General features: G+C 41.0%; 1 protein-coding gene across 1 annotated transcript in view; it reads right to left on the bottom strand.

The window, feature by feature from the left end:
• The window catches only part of COG5 (component of oligomeric golgi complex 5), a 430205-nt gene that overhangs the window by 406125 nt on the left and 1599 nt on the right, over positions 1 to 22481 (bottom strand). The window contains exons 2-3 of the mRNA XM_089685182.1: positions 19529 to 19668; positions 17245 to 17302 (exon numbers count right to left, since the gene is read on the bottom strand). Coding sequence (XP_089541308.1) covers positions 17245 to 17302; positions 19529 to 19668 — 198 coding nt within the window. The remainder of the gene's footprint in view (positions 1 to 17244; positions 17303 to 19528; positions 19669 to 22481) is intronic.

Here is a 22481-nt window from a genome sequence, read left to right as displayed (position 1 = left end):
CCTGGAGCTGTTGAATTGTCCTGTGGACATTTTTGGACAACTGACCAGGAGATAAGCCCTCCAAAAAGTAGGTTGTCTATATAATCCATAACTTGATGGCATTGGGTTCTGAGAGGGCCAGCAGAGGTGTCAAGACATTTGTGAACACTTAGGAGCAGAGGATAGGCCAAAGGGCACTGCAACAGATAGGAATTGCAAAGCGCTGGATGTAAGGCTGGGCCTGCAAGAGCAAAGAAAGCCTTTAGAAGCATCTCAAACTTTCTATCTGCAGAATCTTTGAAAGAACAAACATCTTTAATAGGTACAGTGAAAAATGGCAGGAGCAACTACAAGAATAGCCACTTCCTTGTAAACACTTTTTGCACTGGACAGAGACTGGCATGGCAGTTTGGGGGAGTGAAAAGCCTTTCTGGCATGACCCAGTCATCACAGATTACAAATTCTGTTTAACAGGGAATGTTTTGTACCCAAGGGTACATGGGAGACAGAAGAGTATAAGGATGCAATATGCTAAAGTACTTACGGACAGAGGCAACAAACTTTCCAACATTATTAAGCATGTTACATGAAGCTCCCTCTTCAACATAACAGTCTGGAGAAGAGAAATTCACCACAGCTTTTACCAATACTGTCTACTCTAAATTCACTTCCTTGTCTGTATCCTCTAGAGCTGGCATATCGGGATCCAACTCAGATGGCTGGATTAGGACTAGATTCTGCACAAGGAATTGTGATATAGATGCAGAAAGTTCTGCTTTTTCAGGTAGTCCGCTTGTTACGTGCCTGAAACAGAACTAGAATTAAATGCAGAGACCAGGTCCTGAGCCAGTGCAAGGGACGCATTGTCACTCTCAGGTTGAGTGTGGTGCAGGCCTTCAGCAGAGCGAATATTCACCTGCAATACTCCCTAGTTTCCGCCATAGCTATAAGTGAGTGTATTCCCCTGTGAGGTACTGACAGAGTAGAGTGGATAAAATAGGGCAAGCGTGTCCAGGAGTATACTGCAACCCAGGTGTAGATCACTCTGTAATGAATCCTTACTAGGGCTCTAGGCAGAATTGGGGTAAAATATGCGACCAGTGGTGTGATGTAACACTCATCCATCTATCCAAGACTGAGCCCTGAGTAATTTAAATTTTAGCCTCAAGTTTCAAACGTTTGCACTGTGAAATGAATACATTCCAAACAGAGCCCCGTTTTTACAGTAATGGTCAGAGATACAGGATGACCTGTCCACGATGGGCTGCATAAACGTAGTAAAGATGATCTTACTACTGAAATGACTGTATATTTTCTGCCACTCCTCTGTATATTTTCCCCTTCGTATCTTTAAATCTCTGGAATCTATTTTAAATACCTTTATTTGGGGACATTCCTGGCACAAGTTATCTATGCGGATCCAAAAGAACCCCACAGATCTGGGGCCTGCCCCTATTCTGCTGGGGTGGTGATACATCCCAATAAGATTCTCCTAAGAGCTACGCGCTATCCCACCCTTCTAGGTGGCCGCAGGTGTTTGGATTATCACCACCGTATGGGAACTGGCTCTCCATAAGACAAGTGCTTCATCCCTCCACGCCCATACACCTCTCTGGGGCAATGCCAGTTTACCAGAACTGCTCACCATTCCAGATTATGAGCTGTGGATTGACAGGGGAGTCACATATCTATCCGACATGATTACCTCTAGCAGAGTTAAATCATTCCAGGATTTCAAATCTGAATTTTCACTGCCCAATTCCATGTTCCTTCATTATCTCCAGATTCGTCATGCATTACACACACAATTTGGGGACTCATTTCCATTCCATGAGTCTCTACACTTATTGGATGTATGTCTAGATGATGACCACAAAAACTTGACATCCACTTTTTATAATTTCCTTCTCCGACCGGCAGCTGTTGACCTAGCCTATCAACTGAAAACCAAGTGGGTGGTAAATGTAGAAGGAGCTAGAGGATGGTGAATGGGACGAAATCCTAGAATCCGGTAAACTGGTCTCCCCAAAACTTTCTGACCATCTTACACATTTATATATTCTACACAGAGCCTACCTGACTCCCACTCAGTTGGTCAAGAATAGGCCTCATTATGACCCTTCCTGCCCTAGATGTGAGGATTCTAATGGGTTTTTTTATCACCTTATCTGGTCCTGCCAGGTTATTCAAGGTTATTGGTCTCAGGTGATTCAGTTTTTACATGATCACATGGGCTCCCCATTGCCCAAAAAAATGTCTCTTGGAAATTCTTCCCAATCGGGATAGTGCTAAACACTTGCAGGTTTTTCTCCAAGAAACACTTTTTGTTGCCAGAATGATGATAGCAAGGGTCTGGCTTAGGGCTTTGCCTCTGACAACTTAGCAATGGACTGCTGCCGTTAATCTTAGCTTACCCTACAAAAAAGTTATATATATATATATATATATATATATATATATATATATATATACACACACATATACATACACATACACACGTCCTGCCAACTACAATAAGATTTAGGATAGGTGGTTAGAGCAACCCCCACTTGCAATTTGGATGAATCCGAAGATGCATAATAGATATCCTCTATTTTATGGTTATGTATAACATTGCTCCTCAATTGTGTTCACTATGTAAACAACTATTTCTGTCGTCAGGAATCCATTATGGTATGAAGTTACTTGTATTGCTCCTTTTTATATTATGTATGCTTATTTTTCTTAACAAAGAGCTTGTTTTTGACCAAAAAAAGGAAATGTTGCACTTCTTAACCAATGAAAATATTTATTGAAACACTTGCTTTACCTTTCAAAAAATTTTTTTTCTTAATTAAGGAAACTGAACATACTGTATACTCCTGAATCAACAAGCAAAAAATACAAGGGTTGGGTAAGATAATATTTGTACAGAAAACATGGAACGAGTTTGCAGAATGAATATAAATATGGTTACTATGCCACCTGCTGGAAGAGGGAAAGAATGCAACACGTTTTTTGCTTAAGGCCTCATGTACACTGGTTTATTGACCGCTGTTTCTACTAACAGAAGAAAATCAGCGTTAAAAACTCACCTAAGCTGAATTTTTTTATTGCATTAATTTCATTGGCCAAATTTATTCTGGGCAATGAAATGAATAAGTGCTGAATGCACCTAGTGTTTAGCTGCGTTTATGTCTGTTTAGGAGAGTTTTGCGTTTTAGGCTTCATGTACACGAGCCTACCCTGGCCGCGGAAAATCGCAAATCACAGCAAAAACATGGTACCGTGGTTACAACGTTTTTGCCGCGTTTTGCATTCTCCCGTGGTCGGTGGTCAAAACGTTCCTATTCTGAACGCAATTCTTCCGCATTCAGGAGAGGGAGATTTAACCTCACCTAACTGCGGCAGCTCCTAAACTCTGCTAAAAGATTATGTGTACATGGACACATAGACTTTTATGGAGCTTGGACAAAAAAAAAAAATGACAAAAGCTCCTAAACTCGAGTTTAGGAGCTGCTCATGTACATGAAGCCTTAAGCAGCTGAGTTTACTGGCATTTCTCTGAAAGCAAAAAAACTACGCTCAGGACAAGAAGGTGAAGTCAGTGTTAACGAGCAACCCAAACTCTGCAGATGTTACGCAAGTTGGTTTATGCTAACTGTACCCTGTCATATTCCAAACCAGCAAAATGCATACAGTATATGACACCATCTTATATATGTACTTCCACAGCCAAAAGACTTTGGGTGTGAGGTCTCCAGGCTGAAAATGGGTGAAGCCAATGTTGTAGGGACATTCAGGCCTCCTTTCTTAAAGTGACATGAAGAAGGCCTTTAATTTGATTTGAAATGATTGCTTCCAGTACACTTTTGGTTAGTTGATTTATCTTCTTTATGTTTTAAATTATTAAACTTACAAAATCTAATACGGATTTCATTAAAACAATAAAAAAAAGACCATGCACCGATTTTTCATAAATATGTCAATAAACTAGATTATCTAATGATCAGAGCACAATGAGTAAGAAAAAAAAAAAAAGTGGCATGAACTATGCAGACCCTTATTTTCTAACACCAAAGTCCATAACTTCATGCTAAAAAATAATTATAAAAGTAAACATATAAAACAAAAGAAGTAAAAAAAGTTCTGTTGTACTTTATCATTTCTAAACGTCTACATTTTTACAGCATAACATAATAATAATATTAATATATAAAACAATAAAATATCCAGTTAAAGCTGGATGTGCATTGGGAAACAGGTAAAAATAATACACAGTAAGATTGTTAAAGTCAGTAAACAGAAACATGATTTCTGGCTTTATGGCTTTGATCACACTTGCTGAAAATACAGACGCTGAATCAACGCACCTACAAGTGCTATACATGTTATTTGGCGTGTGTGACGCACATTAAAAACGATCCCCAGATGGCCTTTGCAAGTTGTTTGGTGCATTTCACACACACATTATAGGCATGTTAAAGACACACCCCAGAAGCCTACTTTTTTTTTTTTTCTTTACACCTCACTGATATACAGTCAGGTCCATAAATATTGGGACATCGACACAATTCTAACATTTTTGGCTCTAGACACCACCACAATGGATTTGAAATGAAACGAACAAGATGTGCTTTAACTGCAGACTGTCAGCTTTAATTTGAGGATATTTACATCCAAATCAGGTGAACGGTGTAGGAATTACAACAGTTTGCATATGTTGCTCCCACTTATTAAGGGACCAAAAGTAATGGGACAATTGGCTTATCAGCTGTTTCATGGCCAGGTGTGTGTTATTCCCTCATTATCCCAATTACAATGAGAAGATAAAAGGTCCAGAGTTCATTTCAAGTGTGCTATTTGCATTTGGAATCTGTTGCTGTCAACTCTCAAGATGAGATCCAAAGAGCTCTCACTATCAGTGAAGCAAGCCATTTTTAGGCTGAAAAAACAAAACAAACCCATCAGAGAGATAGAAAAAACATTAGGCATGGCCAAAACAACTGTTTGGAACATTCTTAAAAAGAAGGAACGCACCCGTGAGCTCAGCGACACAAAAAGACCTGGAAGACCACGGAAAACAACTGTGGTGGATGACCGAAGAATTCTTTCCCTGGTGAAGAAAACACCTTTCACAATGGTTGGCCAGATCAAGAACACTCTCCAGGAGGTAGGTGTATGTGTGACAAAGTCAACAATCAAGAGAAGACTTCACCAGAGTGAATACAGAGGGTTCACCACAAGATGGAAACCATTGGTGAGCCTCAAAAACAGGAAGGCCAGATTAGAGTTTGCCAAACGACATCTAAAAAAGCCTTCACAGTTCTGGAACAACATCCTATGGACAGATGAGACCGAGATCAACTTGTACCAGAGTGATGGGAAGAGAAGAGTATAGAGAAGGAAAGGAACTGCTCATGATCCTAAGCATACCACCTCATCAGTGAAGCATGGTGGTGGTAGTGTCATGGCGTGGGCATGTATGACTGCCAATGGAACTGCTTCTCTTGTATTTATTGATGATGTGACTGCTGACAAAAGCAGCAGGATGAATTCTGAAGTGTTTCGGGCAATATTATCTGCTCATATTCAGCCAAATGCTTCAGAACTCATTGGACACCGCTTCACAGTGCAGATGGACAATGACCCAAAGCATACTGCAAAAGCAACCAAAGAGTTTTTTAAGGGAAAGAAGTGGAATGTTATGCAATGGCCAAGTCAATCACCTGACCTGAATCTGATTGAGCATGCATTTCACTTGCTGAAGACAAAACTGAAGGGAAAATGCCCCAAGAACAAGCAGGAGCTGAAGACAGTTGCAGTAGAGGCCTGGCAGAGCATCACCAGGGATGAAACCCAGCGTCTGGTGATGTCTATGCGTTCCAGACTTCAGGCTGTAGTTGACTGCAAAGGATTTGCAACCAAGTATTCAAAAGTAAAAGTTTGATTTATGATTATTATTCTGTCCCATTACTTTTGGTCCCTTAACAAGTGGGAGGCACATATGCAAACTGTTGTAATTCCTACACCGTTCACCTGATTTGGATGTAAATACCCTCATATTAAAGCTGACAGTCTGCAGTTAAAGCACATCTTGTTTGTTTCATTTCAAATCCATTGTGGTGGTGTATACAGCCAAAAATGTTAGAATTGTGTTCATGTCCCAATATTTATGGACCTGACTGTATTAACACACCGCATACAGGCATGTTACAATAGACTTAAATGGAAGGACTTGAGATGCTTCAACTTTTTCCAAACTCTACATGCAGCTTCAATTTTTGAAGGTTTTTTTTCCATGATGTGAACAGCTCTGTGCATGGTCCATATTATCAATATCAAACTGCTTTACTAGGCGTTTGAGTATTAAAAACATGCCTTACATGACTGCTTTTAGTGCCAGTTTGAACAGGGCCTAAGTCAAACCTGTGTTTTGTCCACAGAAGAACAGGTTCACTTTAATACCCACCTCTCTAACAACCCATACTCCTTCCACCTTCCCACCAACACAACTATAAATTTGCTGGAGGGAAGGAAAGGAAGTCGAATGTATTCTGAGTAGCTTAATTCAGACTTTACACTTCCAAATGGCAGCACTGAGACAATCATCAGGCACCAGCGCTCTAACATAAAATAAGGGGTTGTAAGTCCAATGCTCCTCCAAAGCCTGCAGTAAAGGGAGTTTTCTTTGCTTTGGGAAGCTGAATGGAGAGGGAGGAATGGTGAGTAAATGTTGCTAAAGAGGGGATAATAAAGCAAACTACAAACAAAACTTTTCCCCAGCAGACTTACAAGCTAGCCTGCCAAAAAAAAAAGAGAAAAAAAAAAGAAATGACCCCTTCTAACACTTTGCATTAAAAACAGAGTTTCAAGTTGTACACCTTTGCAAAAATATGAAAACCTTTCACGGTCTCATCAAGACCCCTCTAATATTTGTGATATCCGAGTATCCATGTTGGAGCATATATAGCAAATGGTAAATTAAGGAATATATGAACCCAGCATTTCATATTCCTGATATGTGCCTGCTGTACCATGTACTTGTATGAAAAAGTATCCTGTTCTCTTTTTATTGCTTCCTTTGTGTTAAATCCCTGGTGTTCTTGCCAGTCCTTCTGCTTTTCTATTAAAAACTGACTACACTTAGCAGGAGAACGCAGTGTGATCAGTTCTCTAGCTGTGCTTGAACTCAGGCTCTCCTCCAAAGGTGCTGGCCCACCTCCCCTGCATTGGGAAGATTCATTGAGAAGATCAGTGTTCTGCTGCTTTTCCTCCCCCAGCTCTCTAAGATGCTTATGCAACTGAGAACAGAGGGTATGTGATCACTTATAAAAAAAAAAGGGGGGGGGGGGAAGGTGCTTATTATAATGTTTGTAACACTATTTAACCACTTCAGCACTAGAGCAATTTTTTTTTGCACACATTTTTACATTGCATTTTTGGCAATCAACTTACTTGGCTATAAACCCCCAGAACATTGTATATTTTCTGAAAGCAGAGGAACTGTAGAATTAGACAGTTATTGCAATTTTCTATGTTGCATGATATTTGTGCAATGGTTTAATAAACATACATTTTCAGGGAAAAATATAATAAAATGAATTTTAATGCAAAAACACACACAACAGAATATCAAATGTTTTGGGAAAATAAAAAAATTAGGTTGTGTTGAGTAAACAGATACAAAACATGTTAAGTCTTAAAAATGTGCGCGTTCCTGTGATATCGTGAAAAAATACGGTAGCCAAAAATGGGTAGAATATAAAAAATGAAGTTGTGTCGACTAAATAGATACAAAACATATCAAATTTTAAAACTGTGTGTGTGCCCGTGATATCTCGAAAGACTATGGCACCCAAACATCTCCACAGGCAACCTTTTAAAAGCCTTTACAGCTCAGTAGTTTAGAGTTAACTGTGAGCTAATTTGCTACAAGTGTTGCTCTCCCTTTGACATTTGCAGCGCTACCTCACATGTGTGGTGCGATCATGGTTTGTGGGTGTGTGCAGGGCAGCGAGGGTTACATTTTTTGTTTGTTTTTAATAATCTTACCTTTTATTTTTGAATTCAACTTTATTGCTAGCACAAGGGGCTAACAAACCCCCATGTGATATCATTGGACAGGTGACAGGTAGATCTCACGGTCTCCCTTTCCTTTCACAGCATGTAACCAAAAAGAGATCTGCTCAGTCACATGCCTCTCGTACTGATACAATCAGAAAATGACAGCTCTGAAACCAGAAGTGAAAATATCATTGTCCCTTCCAGTTTCATTCCAGGCAGAAGGGATTATAGACTGGATGTTTTTTGGTTTCCTCCCGACCTCCATGCTGAAGCCCACTGATGTGGCCCTGGGTTCCTGGTAAGGGTGAAGACCCCAGGTACCAACTGGGCTGGGGGTTGGGGGAACCATACTGCCTACACTGTGAAAGTGATCGGTGACTATAAAGTTGCTGGGTCACTTTTACTTTACAGCTGGGAGGTGGCTGAAGAAACCATCAGCTTGCACTTAAACCTTCACTCTTTGGACAAGTTTTCCAGATGCCAAGAGGTAAAAAGGTGACGGGGGAGGGATCTCCGGCACACAGCCTGTGGTTAACAACCACAGCTCTGTTCCTATGTGCTGAACAGAGTGCATCTTCAGCCCTCTGCTTTTTGAAAGTTCAGACAAGCTGTACAATTTCTGCATTTTGAAGGCTGTAGACAAGAAAAGACTGCGGATAAACAGGTACAACCTGTGCATCACCTGAAGCCAGTCACTTCATTGTGTATATGTAAGGGTTTACAATCACTTTAAAACAAGGCCATATAACCTTGTTTGTAATGCAGCACATCTGTCTGTTAGATTTTTCAAAGAAGTAACTTGGGCAGCTGTAAAGCCCTGGTAACTTCTACATACAGTTGTAGGGGGGCTGCTTCACACATTTGTGCCATAAATGTACCATAAATAGGAATGGAAAAAAAATGCGCTAGGACTTCGTTGGATGTCAAAAAACATAGCAGCTTGCATGAAACCATAATACACAGTATAATAAACATCACAAAACAATAGTGCAGCACTGCACTATTGTTTTGTGATTTTGAAGAGTATGTCATTCATTTCTAGTAGGCCCTAAAGCAGGGGTGGGCAAACTTTTTGACTTGAGGGCCGCAATGGGTTCATATATTGGACCCGGGGGCCGGACCAAGAGTAGATGAATGATGTGTATGTGTCATCCATAGTAAGTATAGTAATATTCTCCCATAGTAAGCATAGTAATTCATCCCCCATATAGTAATTCATCCCCCATAGTAATTCATCCCCCATATAGTAATTCATCCCCCATATAGTAATTCATCCCCCATATAGTAATTCATCCCCCATATAGTAATTCATCCCCCCTATAGTAATTCATCCCCCCTATAGTAATTCATTCCCCATATTAATTCATCCCCCATATTAATTCATCCCTCATATAGTATTTCATCCCCCATAGTACTATTCCCCCCCAAGTAGTAAGCCAAGTCCCCCCTGTGTCAATTTACTTACCTTTGCTCCGCGCGTTCCTCTCGCCGTGTTCCCGCGCCGTTCCGGTCTTCAGGGCGGACTGTGAGAGGAGCCTAGCTCCCCTCACGTTCGTCACGCTGCCCCGCCTACACACATCCTGACAGCTATCCTGACAGTATCACGCTCCGTGGGCCGGATTAAAAGGTCCGCCGGGCCGTAGTTTGCCCATTGCTGCCCTAAAGCATATCAATACAGTAGAAACAACACACACAACCCTTTCAGCACACCACAATGCATCGATGTGACTTTACAAGCATTGTGGTGCACAGTTTTGGAATAGAAATCAGCTGTGGTTTTTGCTGCATTAGGGCCTTGGGAAATGAATGGAACACCACAACATAAATGAATACATATTAAAACACACACACCTAGGTGTAATAGGACCCTAAAGGCCCAACAGGGAGGTTTAAGTACTGGGTGGAGAATTGCCAGGCATAAAGCTGGTTATGGTGAGGGATACACAGCACCAGACATATTATTTATGTGTAAGTATGTGCATCCCATTACCTGTAGGCAGCTGCTTCAGATAATAAAATCTAGCCTGCAGTCTCCTTCACAGCTGTTGGATACAACCCTGAGCAGCTGTCTTCCTGCACTATGAAGGTTAACAGAATTTGCTGCTAATCACAAAAGTTGGTATCGCTCGCCCAACTTCTCCATTCACAGAACCTGTCTTACTACTAGCACACAATGGATGCAAACCAGTTGAATGACAACATCTCCACTGCCCATTCACAGAATGTGATGCACTGTGGAAGAGTAGGAAGATGAGTTCTATGAATGGAGGAGAGAGCAAGAGGGGGCAGGTGAACTACACAACTTTTGGGAGCAGTAGCAGCTTCTAATAACCTTCACAAAGCAGGAAGGCAACTGCTTATAATACAATGGCTGAGATGGCAACACGGCAGGAAAATTGTTTTTCACTTCTCTGCCAAAACAGTAATACTTACACTGGGAAGGGAACAACCTGAAAACTTGTCCTTAAATATAATAATGCCGGTACATTACCGCATCCAATCCGCATGACGTGAAAAAATATTGCTTGCTATGGTGCCAATCACATATGTCTGATGCCCTGGCAGTGCGGATTCAGTGCAGACTGAAAAAAAGTGCTGTCCAACTTCTGAGCAGTGTGGTCTGGTTCAGGTGTGGATTACAGGCTATTCACTTCTATGGGAACCGTTTCTACACCGCACGTGTGAACAGGATAAAATCCTGACCTGAACCTGATGTAAACCTGACCTGACCAACTACTGTGTCAATTAGCTGTGAAACCTGAGGTTCAATCCGCAGGGCACATGTGTGAATCAGTTCTACCTATTCAAGCAAACAAAAAAAAAAGTTTCCTAGACAGGACTCAATTTTTTCATTAAATACAGATATAGTTGCAGCCACTAGAGGGAACCATCAGACAGTCAGAGGAAAATCACAAAGCCACATATTTTCTCTGCATATCTGGTCAGTAATAGTAGTGGTTTTCACACAGCTGTTGCAAAAATGTGACAAAAACGTATGTGCATTTTGCCATGTTTTTGACGCATTTCTAATAAATCTTTGACTGGACAAAGCACTTCCCACGGGTTTGTTGCGTTTTTCATGCGGTTTCCATTCATTTCAACATAGGTGTGTGTTTTTGGTGCATTTTTTAAAACTGAACAAACATACACCAGCGTAAGCGTGTGCGACTGTCAAAAATAGGTACCCACTAACCCCCCCTCCCCCCCCCAGAATGATATGCCAAATATGGCAGAGGAGGGAGGAGGACGACTTAAAGCAGAACTTGCCTTTTTAGTTGGAAGTTCCTCTTTCGGAAATAACTGTCATTGCTTTTAATTCTACTCTATATTATTTAACCTCCCTGGCGGTATTCCCGAGTGTAGCTCGGGATAAAGTTTCAGTACCACAAGCGGTAACCCCGAGCTACACTCGGGAATACCTTGCAGCGCTGTTCTGGGATCTCTTCTTCACTTACCTTGTCCTGCGCTCCCGCGATATCCCCCCTGCAGTGTCCCTGGCAATGTCCTCCGGCGGATGCCGGCATCTGTCTTCTGGGTTCCGCTCCCTGCGACGTTGGGACGTACGGGGGACGGAACGACGGGAAATTAAAAAATGTGAAAAAGTGACATTCACTAAATTCACTAAAATAACATAATAAAACATTACTGTATCAAACCATTTCACATACATTTTGTCCCGAGTGCTTTCTCCTGTGTCCTGCCTGCATTTGTACCGTTCTGCCTGGAAACTGAGAAATGTCCATGGCGTCCAAAAAACGTCCCTTTAGGTCAAAAGCGGGTTTAGATCAGCTAGAGAACAGCGATAGTAAATCAGAACCACTTGCAGAATTGAGTGATAATGATTCGTGGGGAAATTCGTCATCAGACACTGAAAACGATTTTGCGACTTTGCTCAGCGATGTGCGAACTTGGCGCTATATTTCAAATTTCAGTGTTTTTGGTTTGATATTATTGAATTACATTTTTTATTATTATATTATTATTTTTTATGAATATTTATTAAATTATAATTTATGATTTCGTGTTTCAAATTTTAACACACCCGGGATGTTTACTAGACTCTTGTTTGGACAGATTTCAGTGAGTTATTCCTAAAAATTACAGGCCTACAATAAAAAAACATATTTCCATGCAAAAAAAATGTACCGCTTTGAGCACAGAAATATGGACATAATCAGACTGCTAGGGAGGTTAAAATGGAACTACACTACTTATTCCTTGCAAACTCACCCATCCATCTATGTTTACATGCTTTATTTTACTGAGAAATCACTTTGAAAAACACCCCCTAGCATTTCTAGCCATGGCCATCTTGAGTAAGGGCAGATAATTCATGTAGCTTTTACTTCCTGGAATCCATCTGCCATTAGCTCAGGCATGAGGGTGTGCTTAGCTCTTCCCTCCTGAAGACTCTTGGGATGTGTTATTTGCCTTGGCCTGGGAACCAGAACTGAAGAAATGTAAAAAAACAATGTATAAAACAAGTAAATGCTATATACTTTCCTATCTATTTTCTAATGCTAGCAGCATAAAGAATAAAAATATTCAATGCCGATTAAGAGAGTGAAGTTCTGCAACAACAAAAAGAATTCCTAGTTGCTGTTGCCAGAATCAACTGACTGATTAGCATTTAATAGGCGATTTTTAATTTGAACCTAAAAATGTAAAAATGCAAAACATCTAAAGTTTTAAGTATCCCCTTTTGCATGTATAACAGGAAAAATGGATCGGTCATTTCAGAGCAACCTTGCAGGCATCAGACTTTTTTGGCAAAGGTGTATTAATACAGAAACATTGAAAGTACAATAATTTATTAACAGAGTGGAAAAAAAAACACATTTTGAATTCTGAATGATTATATACATTTACCTAGAGTAGCAATAACCATAAATAGAAACAAATGATAAGGTGTGACTGCACATTGGGAAGGGTTTCTAGCAATGTGCAACCATTATCATCATGTTGGCCTTCTGTGCTTCTCTGTCCTGACCTTGTAATAAAACTAAGCCTGGGGCAATGAAAACACATCAGATATTTGTATAGTCAGGTTATATAACGTCTAGACTTCTAAGAAATATATTGTTTATGCATCAGGCATTTCAGCCCTAGATAGCTTCTTAATGACAATCTTCCAGTGGTAAAGTATAAATCTAAACAGTTTTCCTTCTTTCATGTGCTAATTCAAATATTAAAATGCATTTTGTGATATTTAGTCCCCGGTCACACCAGTGCAACTTGCCATGCAACTTGATAGTTTCAAATCGTATGACAAGTCACACCCCATTGTCTGCAATGGAAGTTGTCAAATCAGTGCGACTGACTCCGTCGGAGTTGCACCGATTTTGAAGTAGTTCAGGTGCGACTTTTTGCAAGTTCAGGTGCGACATGCACAGACATCTGTGCACGAAGTCGCACTGATTTCTTCCAAGTCACACTGACATCAGACTTTGAAGTCGTGCAACTTCAAACGAAATCTCACTATTTCAAAGTCGGATTCAGTGTGATCGAAGACTTAGAGTAGAAATGGATTTCTAGACTTTGTCTAAAGCTGGCAATACATCAAAATTCGTCCATTTCAGCAGGAGCCGTCCAAATTTCAGTACATGTATGGGCAGGCTGATACACAAGTTGATCGATCAATCAACTTACAACCAACCTGTTGGGTTTTTTCCAAACGATTAATGCAGTCAGCAATACTGATCATTGTATTCTCTCGGCAGGGGGGGGAAGGCCCCCACCGGCAGAATACAATAGCACAGCAGGAAGGATTCCCCCATCCACCTCAAATGTGAGCATGGGGGAATAGGCTGGTTGAAGGAAAAACTGAATCATGTATGGCCTGCTTTAGGAGGAACATTAGATTCTCTCATCACGTACACATATGCAGAGACTAACAATTGTACTACATCATGCATATGGCCATTCCCAGACTGTGCAAATTCAGAAAAATAAACGGGTTTCAGCAGCCCCAAAAACAGACAATTAATATGTACCTGATATTCAGACAAAGAGAATAATTTGTTGAACTGTATGGACTTATGTCTTTTTTCAGCTACATTAACTATGTAATTATATGTAACTATGTAAAAGTAGTGAAGATGTTGCCCATAGAAAAACAATTCGATTTAGGACTCGTGCACACAGGGCTTAAACAACAACGCTTTTACTGGTGATCGGCATTTACAGGCATGTTAGAAGAGGAGCGTTTACAGGCATGTTAGAAGAGGAGCGTTTACAGGCATGTTAGAAGAGGAGCGTTTACTGGCATGTTAGAAGAGGAGCGTTTACTGGCATGTTAGAAGAGGAGCGTTTACTGGCATGTTAGAAGAGGAGCGTTTACTGGCATGTTAGAAGAGGAGCGTTTACAGGCATGTTAGAAGAGGAGCGTTTACAGGCATGTTAGAAGAGGAGCGTTTACAGGCATGTTAGAAGAGGAGCGTTTACTGGCATGTTAGAAGAGGAGCGTTTACTGGCATGTTAGAAGAGGAGCGTTTACTGGCATGTTAGAAGAGGAGCGTTTACAGGCATGTTAGAAGAGGAGCGTTTACAGGCATGTTAGAAGAGGAGCATTTACAGGCATGTTAGAAGAGGAGCGTTTACTGGCATGTTAGAAGAGGAGCGTTTACAGGCATTTTAGAAGAGGGGCGTTTACAGGCATTTTAGAAGAGGGGCGTTTACAGGCAGAAAAAAAACATCACCAGCACATTCAGCAGAAGAGAAGAAAAAGAGAGAAAAAGCAGAATGCTGGGTATGTTTAGGCAAGTTTGCAAGTAAAATTTATTCTAATGGCCAGAAGAAATTAATATTCTGGCCATCAGAATGCTTTAATGTGCATAAATGCAAATATATGCACGTGCAATACATGGCTTTTACTGCGGGTTTTTTAAGCAACTTTTCTTCAGCCAAGAGAAAAAACATTAATAAAAACATTAAGGGTTGGTTTACAATACATGCATTTCAGTGCATTTTTCTCTGCATCCAAAACGAACAGAAAGTAGGTTACATGGTTGTAAATGGCATGGTTCACACCAGTGCCTTCAGTTCCAGTGCAATCCGGTTCCAGAGAAAAAAAGAGTAGCTGCATTTTTCCTGCACAGAACTGTACTGGAAAGAGGTAAAATGCATCAAAAATGCACTCGAATGAGGTAAAACACATAAATGCACCAGAATGCATCAAAAATGCACAGGCCATAAATTACCCTAAAAAAGAGGGGAAAAAAGCATCTGGAAGGAATAAAAAAATGCATAAAAAATGCACTGGAATGCATGAAAAACATGCATGCAGAAACGCATCCAGACTGCGTTTCTATAGTGTGAACCAGCCCTAAAATGAATCAAATAATCTGCCTTAGCTTTCAGGCTCAGTTTTCTAATTTGCATGCAACATTTAAAATCTTATGTACACGGCAGTTGTCAAACGCCTGTTTGACTTTTTTTTTGCCCTTAAATTCTCCTCAATGTTAGCCTGAATGCACCAAAATCGAGTTCAGGAGAGGAGCTTTGGGGCAGAAAAAACACTCAGTGCATCTAAATGTGCCTAAGCATTAGGCCCGTTTAGCGCTTGAGCATTTTTTCTTTTCAATGGCCAGAATTAATATTCTGGCCAATGAAATAAAAAACGCCCAAGCACTTGACACGCCTAAACCCGTTTACAAAAACATGACTAATGAGCGTTTGTGAAGCTGCTTTTCTCCTGCCAGGAGAAAAACGTTTAAAAAAAGCCCCAGTGTGCCTGAAGCCTTACTAACTCAGTAGCAGATCTAAACTGATTTTGCAAAATTACAAAACTTTGCAAAAGGAAAAAAATACTCCATGCTGATAGATTTACTAATTTACTGAGCAGTAGTAATCCAAAGCCCACCAATGACAATATTTTCCTTCCTTCACTAACCAGCCATTTTATCTTCCATATATTTCAGGCCAGCTTCATGTCATACTGCACCTGTGTGCTTCAGCACCATTCATTCTTATGAGTAAGCTGTACTCACTTCCAGCAGTCACTTCTAGCATGGCTAGATATGTATATATTTATTTATGTATAACTAAAGGCAAAACTTTTTTTTTTCTTTTTAGATTTGAATGGCGTATAGAGGGATTAGAACCCCTGTCAGTTTTTATTGCTGTCTGTGTGCCTGTTATGGAGATTCACCCTATTTGTCCTGGTTTACCATTTTCATTGAAAGTGAAAGTAAAAGAAAATCCCAAATGTTGGATTGTCCCCAGAAAAGTAATAGAGGGGAAATCTTCCAATTGGAACACTAGTTTTGGTGACTTGGGGGTCCCCAAGGAATTCCCTTAGTTTGCAGGGATTCCCTCTCACTTCTTGTTTGGGAAATGGAAGTAAAGGGAAATCTCCACAATGGGACACAGATGGCAAAAAAAAAAATCTGACAGGGATTATATCCCCTCCCTTGCTCTATCCAAAAATGAAGAAAAAAAAGTTCTGCCTATAGTTCTACTTTAATAGCGAGCAATGCAGTCATTTTCTTGCACCTCAGTAATGTAACATTTTAACATTCAAGCATACTGCGGGATTCCTTTCTTCAATACTACCCTTATTTCTATAGAGTTAAACACAAATTTCAAAATAATTTTAAAAAATGTAACGGTGTAAAGTATCTTAACTGGTTCCCGCCTGGCCTATTGTACAATGACAGCCGGGTAGGACCACTCTTGTTCTGGGAGGACGTTATATGATGTCCCCCCATTCTGGGTGCGCAGCACAGCAAACGGTGCTGAGCTGTGACCAATCAGGGTAAACAGCTGTCCAATCACAACTGATTACATGTAAACAAATGCCGGTTAACGGCATTTCCTTTCCTTAGCGTGGTCACCAGCTTTCCTGTGGCGGGTACATTTACACTGATAATTAGGGCAGTGATCATCAGCTCCTCGATTATCGGTGCTCATCAGTGCCGCCTCATCTGTGGCCATCAGTGACCATCAATGCCGCCTCATCAGTGCCACATATCAGTGCAGCCTCATCAACGCACATCAGTGAAGAAGAAAAATTACTTATTTGCAAACTTTTATAACAGAAATTAAGAAAAAGGGTTTTTTTTTCAAATGTTTCATTCTTTTTTCCTTTGTTTAGCAAAAAATAAAAAAAAGTTGAAGTGGTTAAGGTAGCCAGAAATAAAGAGCATCATCAAATACACCTGTTATGCCATTAAAAACTGAAAACTTACAGAAAAGTATTTATAAAAGTAAGGAACGTACCTTCTAGAGACTCCATACCAGTTGCTTGTGCCAATAGGTCTTCATGTCGTGCAACTACCTAAAAACAATTAAAAAAATTTACCTAGAAGAAAGCTCTAAAAATTGTCCACAATCTTGAAAGCTGACCTCAGGGCAGACATAAAATACACAAATAATGTAGCTCTGTATTTATTTATACATCATTAGATGTATATATTTTTAATGCAAGCAGTGGAAGTACCTGAATTGAACCTGGTATCAGCCTCTAGTAATCCCTGTACAACAGCATTCAGACTGGAGGGGGGAAAAGCAGCACAACAAGAATCCAGGACACATACCCTGAATCTATTGCGGGGTGACCCCGATGCAATGATCTTCCGCCATTACAGCAGCTCGCATTTTTCTATTTTGAGAGAATTTTGGCTGATTAGTGCTGGATATTTTGGGAGGGATGGGGAAGCGGGGAGAGTGGGGAAAAGTATTGCTTGTCAACTCCTACCCTGCCCTCATTTTGCGCTCCTCACCCATGCACTCTGTGCATTACATACACCTGACCCTTACATATGGGACTTATGTACTCCTGACCCCTGCACCTGGTATGTCACATACCTGACCCCTGCACTCTGTGCATTCAGTATTCCTGCATTATGTACTCCTAAACCTGGCACTGACAACAGCACACCTACTTCTGACCAAAAGTTAATTTTTAAGTTAGGCTCAAAAAAGTGTTGGTGCTCTGTGTACATCTTGTGTGCTGTAATAATAAAGCATTTAATTTTTTTTTTTAAAATGTTGGTGCTGAGGTTTTGTGAGACTTTTACTATTAGCACAACAGTTAAAGCGCACACACATACGAACGGTTAATGAAATGTGGCCACACCCACCGTTCACTGCTTTACGCTAAGCACGCCACATTACTAGCCCCTTTGGGGTCTTTTACAATTCTAGCAATGTCCCCAGAGCCAACTAGTGGTGCTGCAATGCAAGGACTAGCACTGCTAGTTGGCTCCAGGGACAGAAGAAGAGAGTCAGTGAAAGCAGAAGCAGAACTTGGTGAACTTGTCTCTCTGTCATGTCATAGGGTCATGGCAGGAACAAGACCTGTAAGAATTACTGTCCTGCAGCAGAAAAAACCCACTGCACAGACCAGGTAAGTATGACATATTTGTTATTTTTAAACAAAAAAACCCGCCTTTAAAATCGCTTCAAATCTTCTTTTAAGTTTACAGTTCAACACATGGGTTTCCCTCTGAAGGGTTTTTCAGCACTTCTCTACCACAAAACAAATATTCATTAGCCTTCTGGCTTACACTTGCAGTGCTGTGGCTCTGGCCTCAATACTCAGACCCATGTCTGTATCATCCAAACAGTCTTCCCACACAAACTATTTGCACACAGTCACTCTCTCCTAAATCCTTAAGCCCTTGTTGATCTCCTCTACACGAACTCAATGCACACTGCTAGAAGATCCCTGCTACACTTGCTCCCTCCATCTTTTAGGTGGAGCCCCCTGACTCCTTCGCGGAGAACTTCTCTGTCTGCTGCAGCAGAAACATGAGCTATAGACAAACCTCTAATAAAAGCCCTGCACAACGAATGTGCTGGTTTTCTGCAAAACCTGGACCCAGTACTTGAGAATCCATCCCTCCCAAGTTTTTACGAAGCCTCCAGACTCCAGGTCCCAAGCTGGGGTTTTACCAACCTCTGAGAAAACTGAAAGTCCAGCTTCCTCTGTATGAGAACAGTACCCTGCAGCCCCCCCCCCAACCCATCTGGATGAGAACCCAGTGTGATACAAAACAGTTTTCATACCATGGCAGGGAACAGCGCTGTCACACACCATATTTTATAAATATAGGCACTGTCTATAATGTTTTGCTTGTTCGCATACATTTAATAATTCAACAATTTCCATAAAGTGTATTTTTTCACAACTGTAGGTATGAGAAAAAGTATACAGTATTAAATTATTTATAATGAAAGAGCAATTATTCTTCAGAAACAGACAAAAAAAAGAACATAATAAATCTGCAATGCGCTGCAAATCACAGCTACACAGATGATTTTTTGTAACTCGATTGCACTACTAAAATTAATAATCACAAGGAATGGAGACTAACGACATGGAACAAAAGAGCTCCCTACAGATACAATCGTAGTTTACAGCAAACAATTTAAACATTATGAGATCAAATGACACTACTGGCTACTACATGCTTCTTGTGTAGCCTATACCACAGCAAGCAGTTTGCTCCATATTTCTTAACATTTAATACACAAAAATGTCCATATTGCACTGCAATACCTGTAAATGTAATTCTTTATCCAACTGACTGATGCCTTGAGCAAGCTTTGCCAACTGCTCTGCAATCACAGCCTGATGAATGGATTGGGAGGTGTATGTTTTAACATCAAAATCATCACATAGAAAGTCAGTGTAACATTCTGGAAAAAAAAAACAAAAAAAAACATGGCAGTCATTTTTATTGCTTTACCAAAGCATCTTGCACTTTTTTAAACCAGTTTGTAGACAATTATTTGGTTCTAAACAAACATTATATAATATTACTTTTTGTTATATGTTTTAAACTTAAAGAAGATGGCAGTAAGTGATCGGTTGCTTGTTGGCTCAATATCCAGTACAGGACAGCCTAACGTGTTTCTACAGTGGTTTCATCTATGTACTGGTCTGCAATCTAGCCAGGAAGCACACAATTCACTATGCCAACAAGCTGTACCTATGTGTAGATGTCGGAGTTTGCATTTTGTTACTGATTTATGGTTGATTTCAGACTACATGAATTGATAATGGTGTTTGTTTTCAGTATGTAGGAGTTTTGCCTGGAGTTCTGCTTTACTTCATTCTGTAGTGTTACAGAAAAATCACAAGTCCCCATTTGCTACATTGTTCTCAGAGTTGTAAAAGTATCGAACTAAGAGGGTCAGCATGATAGCTAGACAACTAGGCTGTATACAATGAGAAGTCAATAATGGTAGTCTTCATGTTTAACAGTTTCAATCACCCAGATTTGTGAATGATTCACATTAAAGGATAAATACACCTATGGAAACATGTTACATGTTCCACCTGCTTTTAGGGGTGCACTTTTGCCAATTTTCACACAAAATTTGATGTTAAAGTATAACTTAAGGCAAACTTTTTTTTTTTAGTTTTGGATGGAGTGGATAGGTATTAGAATGTTTTCAGTTTTTATTGCTTGTCTGTTCCCCCATTAGGGATATTCACCGTCTCTATTTGTCATGCCATCAATATTGAAACTGAAAGTAAAAGAAAATCCCAAATTTTGGGTTGTCCCCAAAAAGTAATAGAGGGGAAACCTTCAAATGATGACACTTGTACTGGTGACCTTGGGGCCCCCAAGGGATCCCATTAATTTACAGGGATTTCCTCTCACTTCCTATTTGATTTTGGGACAGGAAGTAAAGGAAAATCTCCACAATGGGACACAGATGGAGAAATAAAATCTGACAGAGGTTATACCCCTCTCTTACTCTAACCAAAATGAAAAAAAAAGTTTTGCCTATGGTTCTACTTTAATTCACTGCTCCAGATTATGGTCACTCATTTTGAGCCAACAACGCAATGCACACGTGTTATTTCTTCTACAACTCCGTAAAGACTGAGTCACCTGGTCTGTGACCCAGGCGAGTGCAAGTTAGAACATGTCAGAACACACTTGAGTGCAAATAGCTGTGTGGCTCACCACCAGAGTGCTACGCCCTGGGTATTCCAGGAATTAATTTGTCACACCTCATATACTAACAAGTCTAATGCATCCAGCGTTGTCATTACTTTGCGCACTTTTCTTGCTCCTGGTACCATCATGTGCCGCCATCTGCATTGTTTATGCCACAGGTAGCCAGCTGTCTCTTCTTGTTCCTGCAACCAGACATGCAATCATGCTAAGCCAGATCTCTGCACAGCTGCTTACATGAATGGAAGGTGATGGTGATGCCTCCTGGGATTTGAGCCATTGGTATCCCAATCACTAGGGGCCCAAACATCCCTGAGACCATGATTATTATAGTGCCAACAGTTTGTGCAGCACTTTACAAAATAAAGAGAGACAGTACAGTTACAATGAAATACAAGAGTTAAGAGGGCTCTGCTCTAACATCTTTGTAATTAGTTCTACCCACCCCACTCCCCCCACTCCGTTTTTTTTTTTTCCCTTTCTCCCCCTTCCCTTTCTGCTTTCTTTTTTTAATCCCCAGATTCAACCTCTTGGCACAAATATGCAGCCTCTCCGCGGCTGGGCCTTGACACAGGGAGGCCACATATTTACGTACCCATTGTAAACAAAACATGTGTGGAGAATGTGCGCCCTGTGCGCTTCCGGCACATTTACCAGCACCTCACAGAAAGGTCCCGATCACTACTTGAGGTCGGGAGCTTTCCAATCATGTAACCGCTGTGACAGCCAAAGGGTTAAATTGAAAACTGGTTGACTTCTCAGAAGTACTGCATCATACAAAGGTACCTAGAGATTTATGAATGATGCATGTGTGTTACATTTGTTGGCATACCTCCTGTGTTTGATTTCTCTCGGGCCATACGGCCCCTTCATCTCGCTGAGTTTACTTGTAGCATACGCAGCGCGCTATAGAGGTAGTGCATGTGTCACCTCCTCCCAAGACATGCATGTGTCACCTCCCCCCAAGACATGCATGTGTCACCTCCTCCCAAGACATGCATGTGTCACCTCCACCCAAGACATGCATGTGTCACCTCCCCCCAAGACATGCATGTGTCACCTCCCCCCAAGACATGCATGTGTCACCTCCTCCCAGGACATACATGTGTCACCTCCTAACAGGTCATACCTGTGTCACCTTCTCCCAGGACATACGTGTCACCTCCTCCCAGGACATACGTGTCACCTCCTCCCAGGACATACATGTGTCAACCTACTCCCAGGACATACATGTGTCACCTCCTGCCAGGACATACCTGTGTCACCTCCTGCCAGGGCATACCTGTGCCACCTCCTCCCAGGGCATACCTGTGCCACCTCCTCCCAAGACATGCATGTGTCACCTCCTCCCAAGACATGCATGTGTCACCTCCTCCCAAGACATGCATGTGTCACCTCCTCCCAAGACATGCATGTGTCACCTCCTCCCAAGACATGCATGTGTCACCTCCTAACAGGTCATACCTGTGTCACCTTCTCCCAGGACATACGTGTCACCTCCTCCCAGGACATACGTGTCACCTCCTCCCAGGACATACGTGT

The sequence above is a fragment of the Staurois parvus genome, unplaced genomic scaffold (assembly GCF_062004578.1).
Source record: "Staurois parvus isolate SC_StPar_1 unplaced genomic scaffold, SC_StPar_1.0 ptg000019l, whole genome shotgun sequence".
Classification (NCBI taxonomy): domain Eukaryota; kingdom Metazoa; phylum Chordata; class Amphibia; order Anura; family Ranidae; genus Staurois; species Staurois parvus.
Note: the sequence above shows the minus strand (reverse complement) of the source record. Positions and strands in the feature narration are given on the sequence as shown.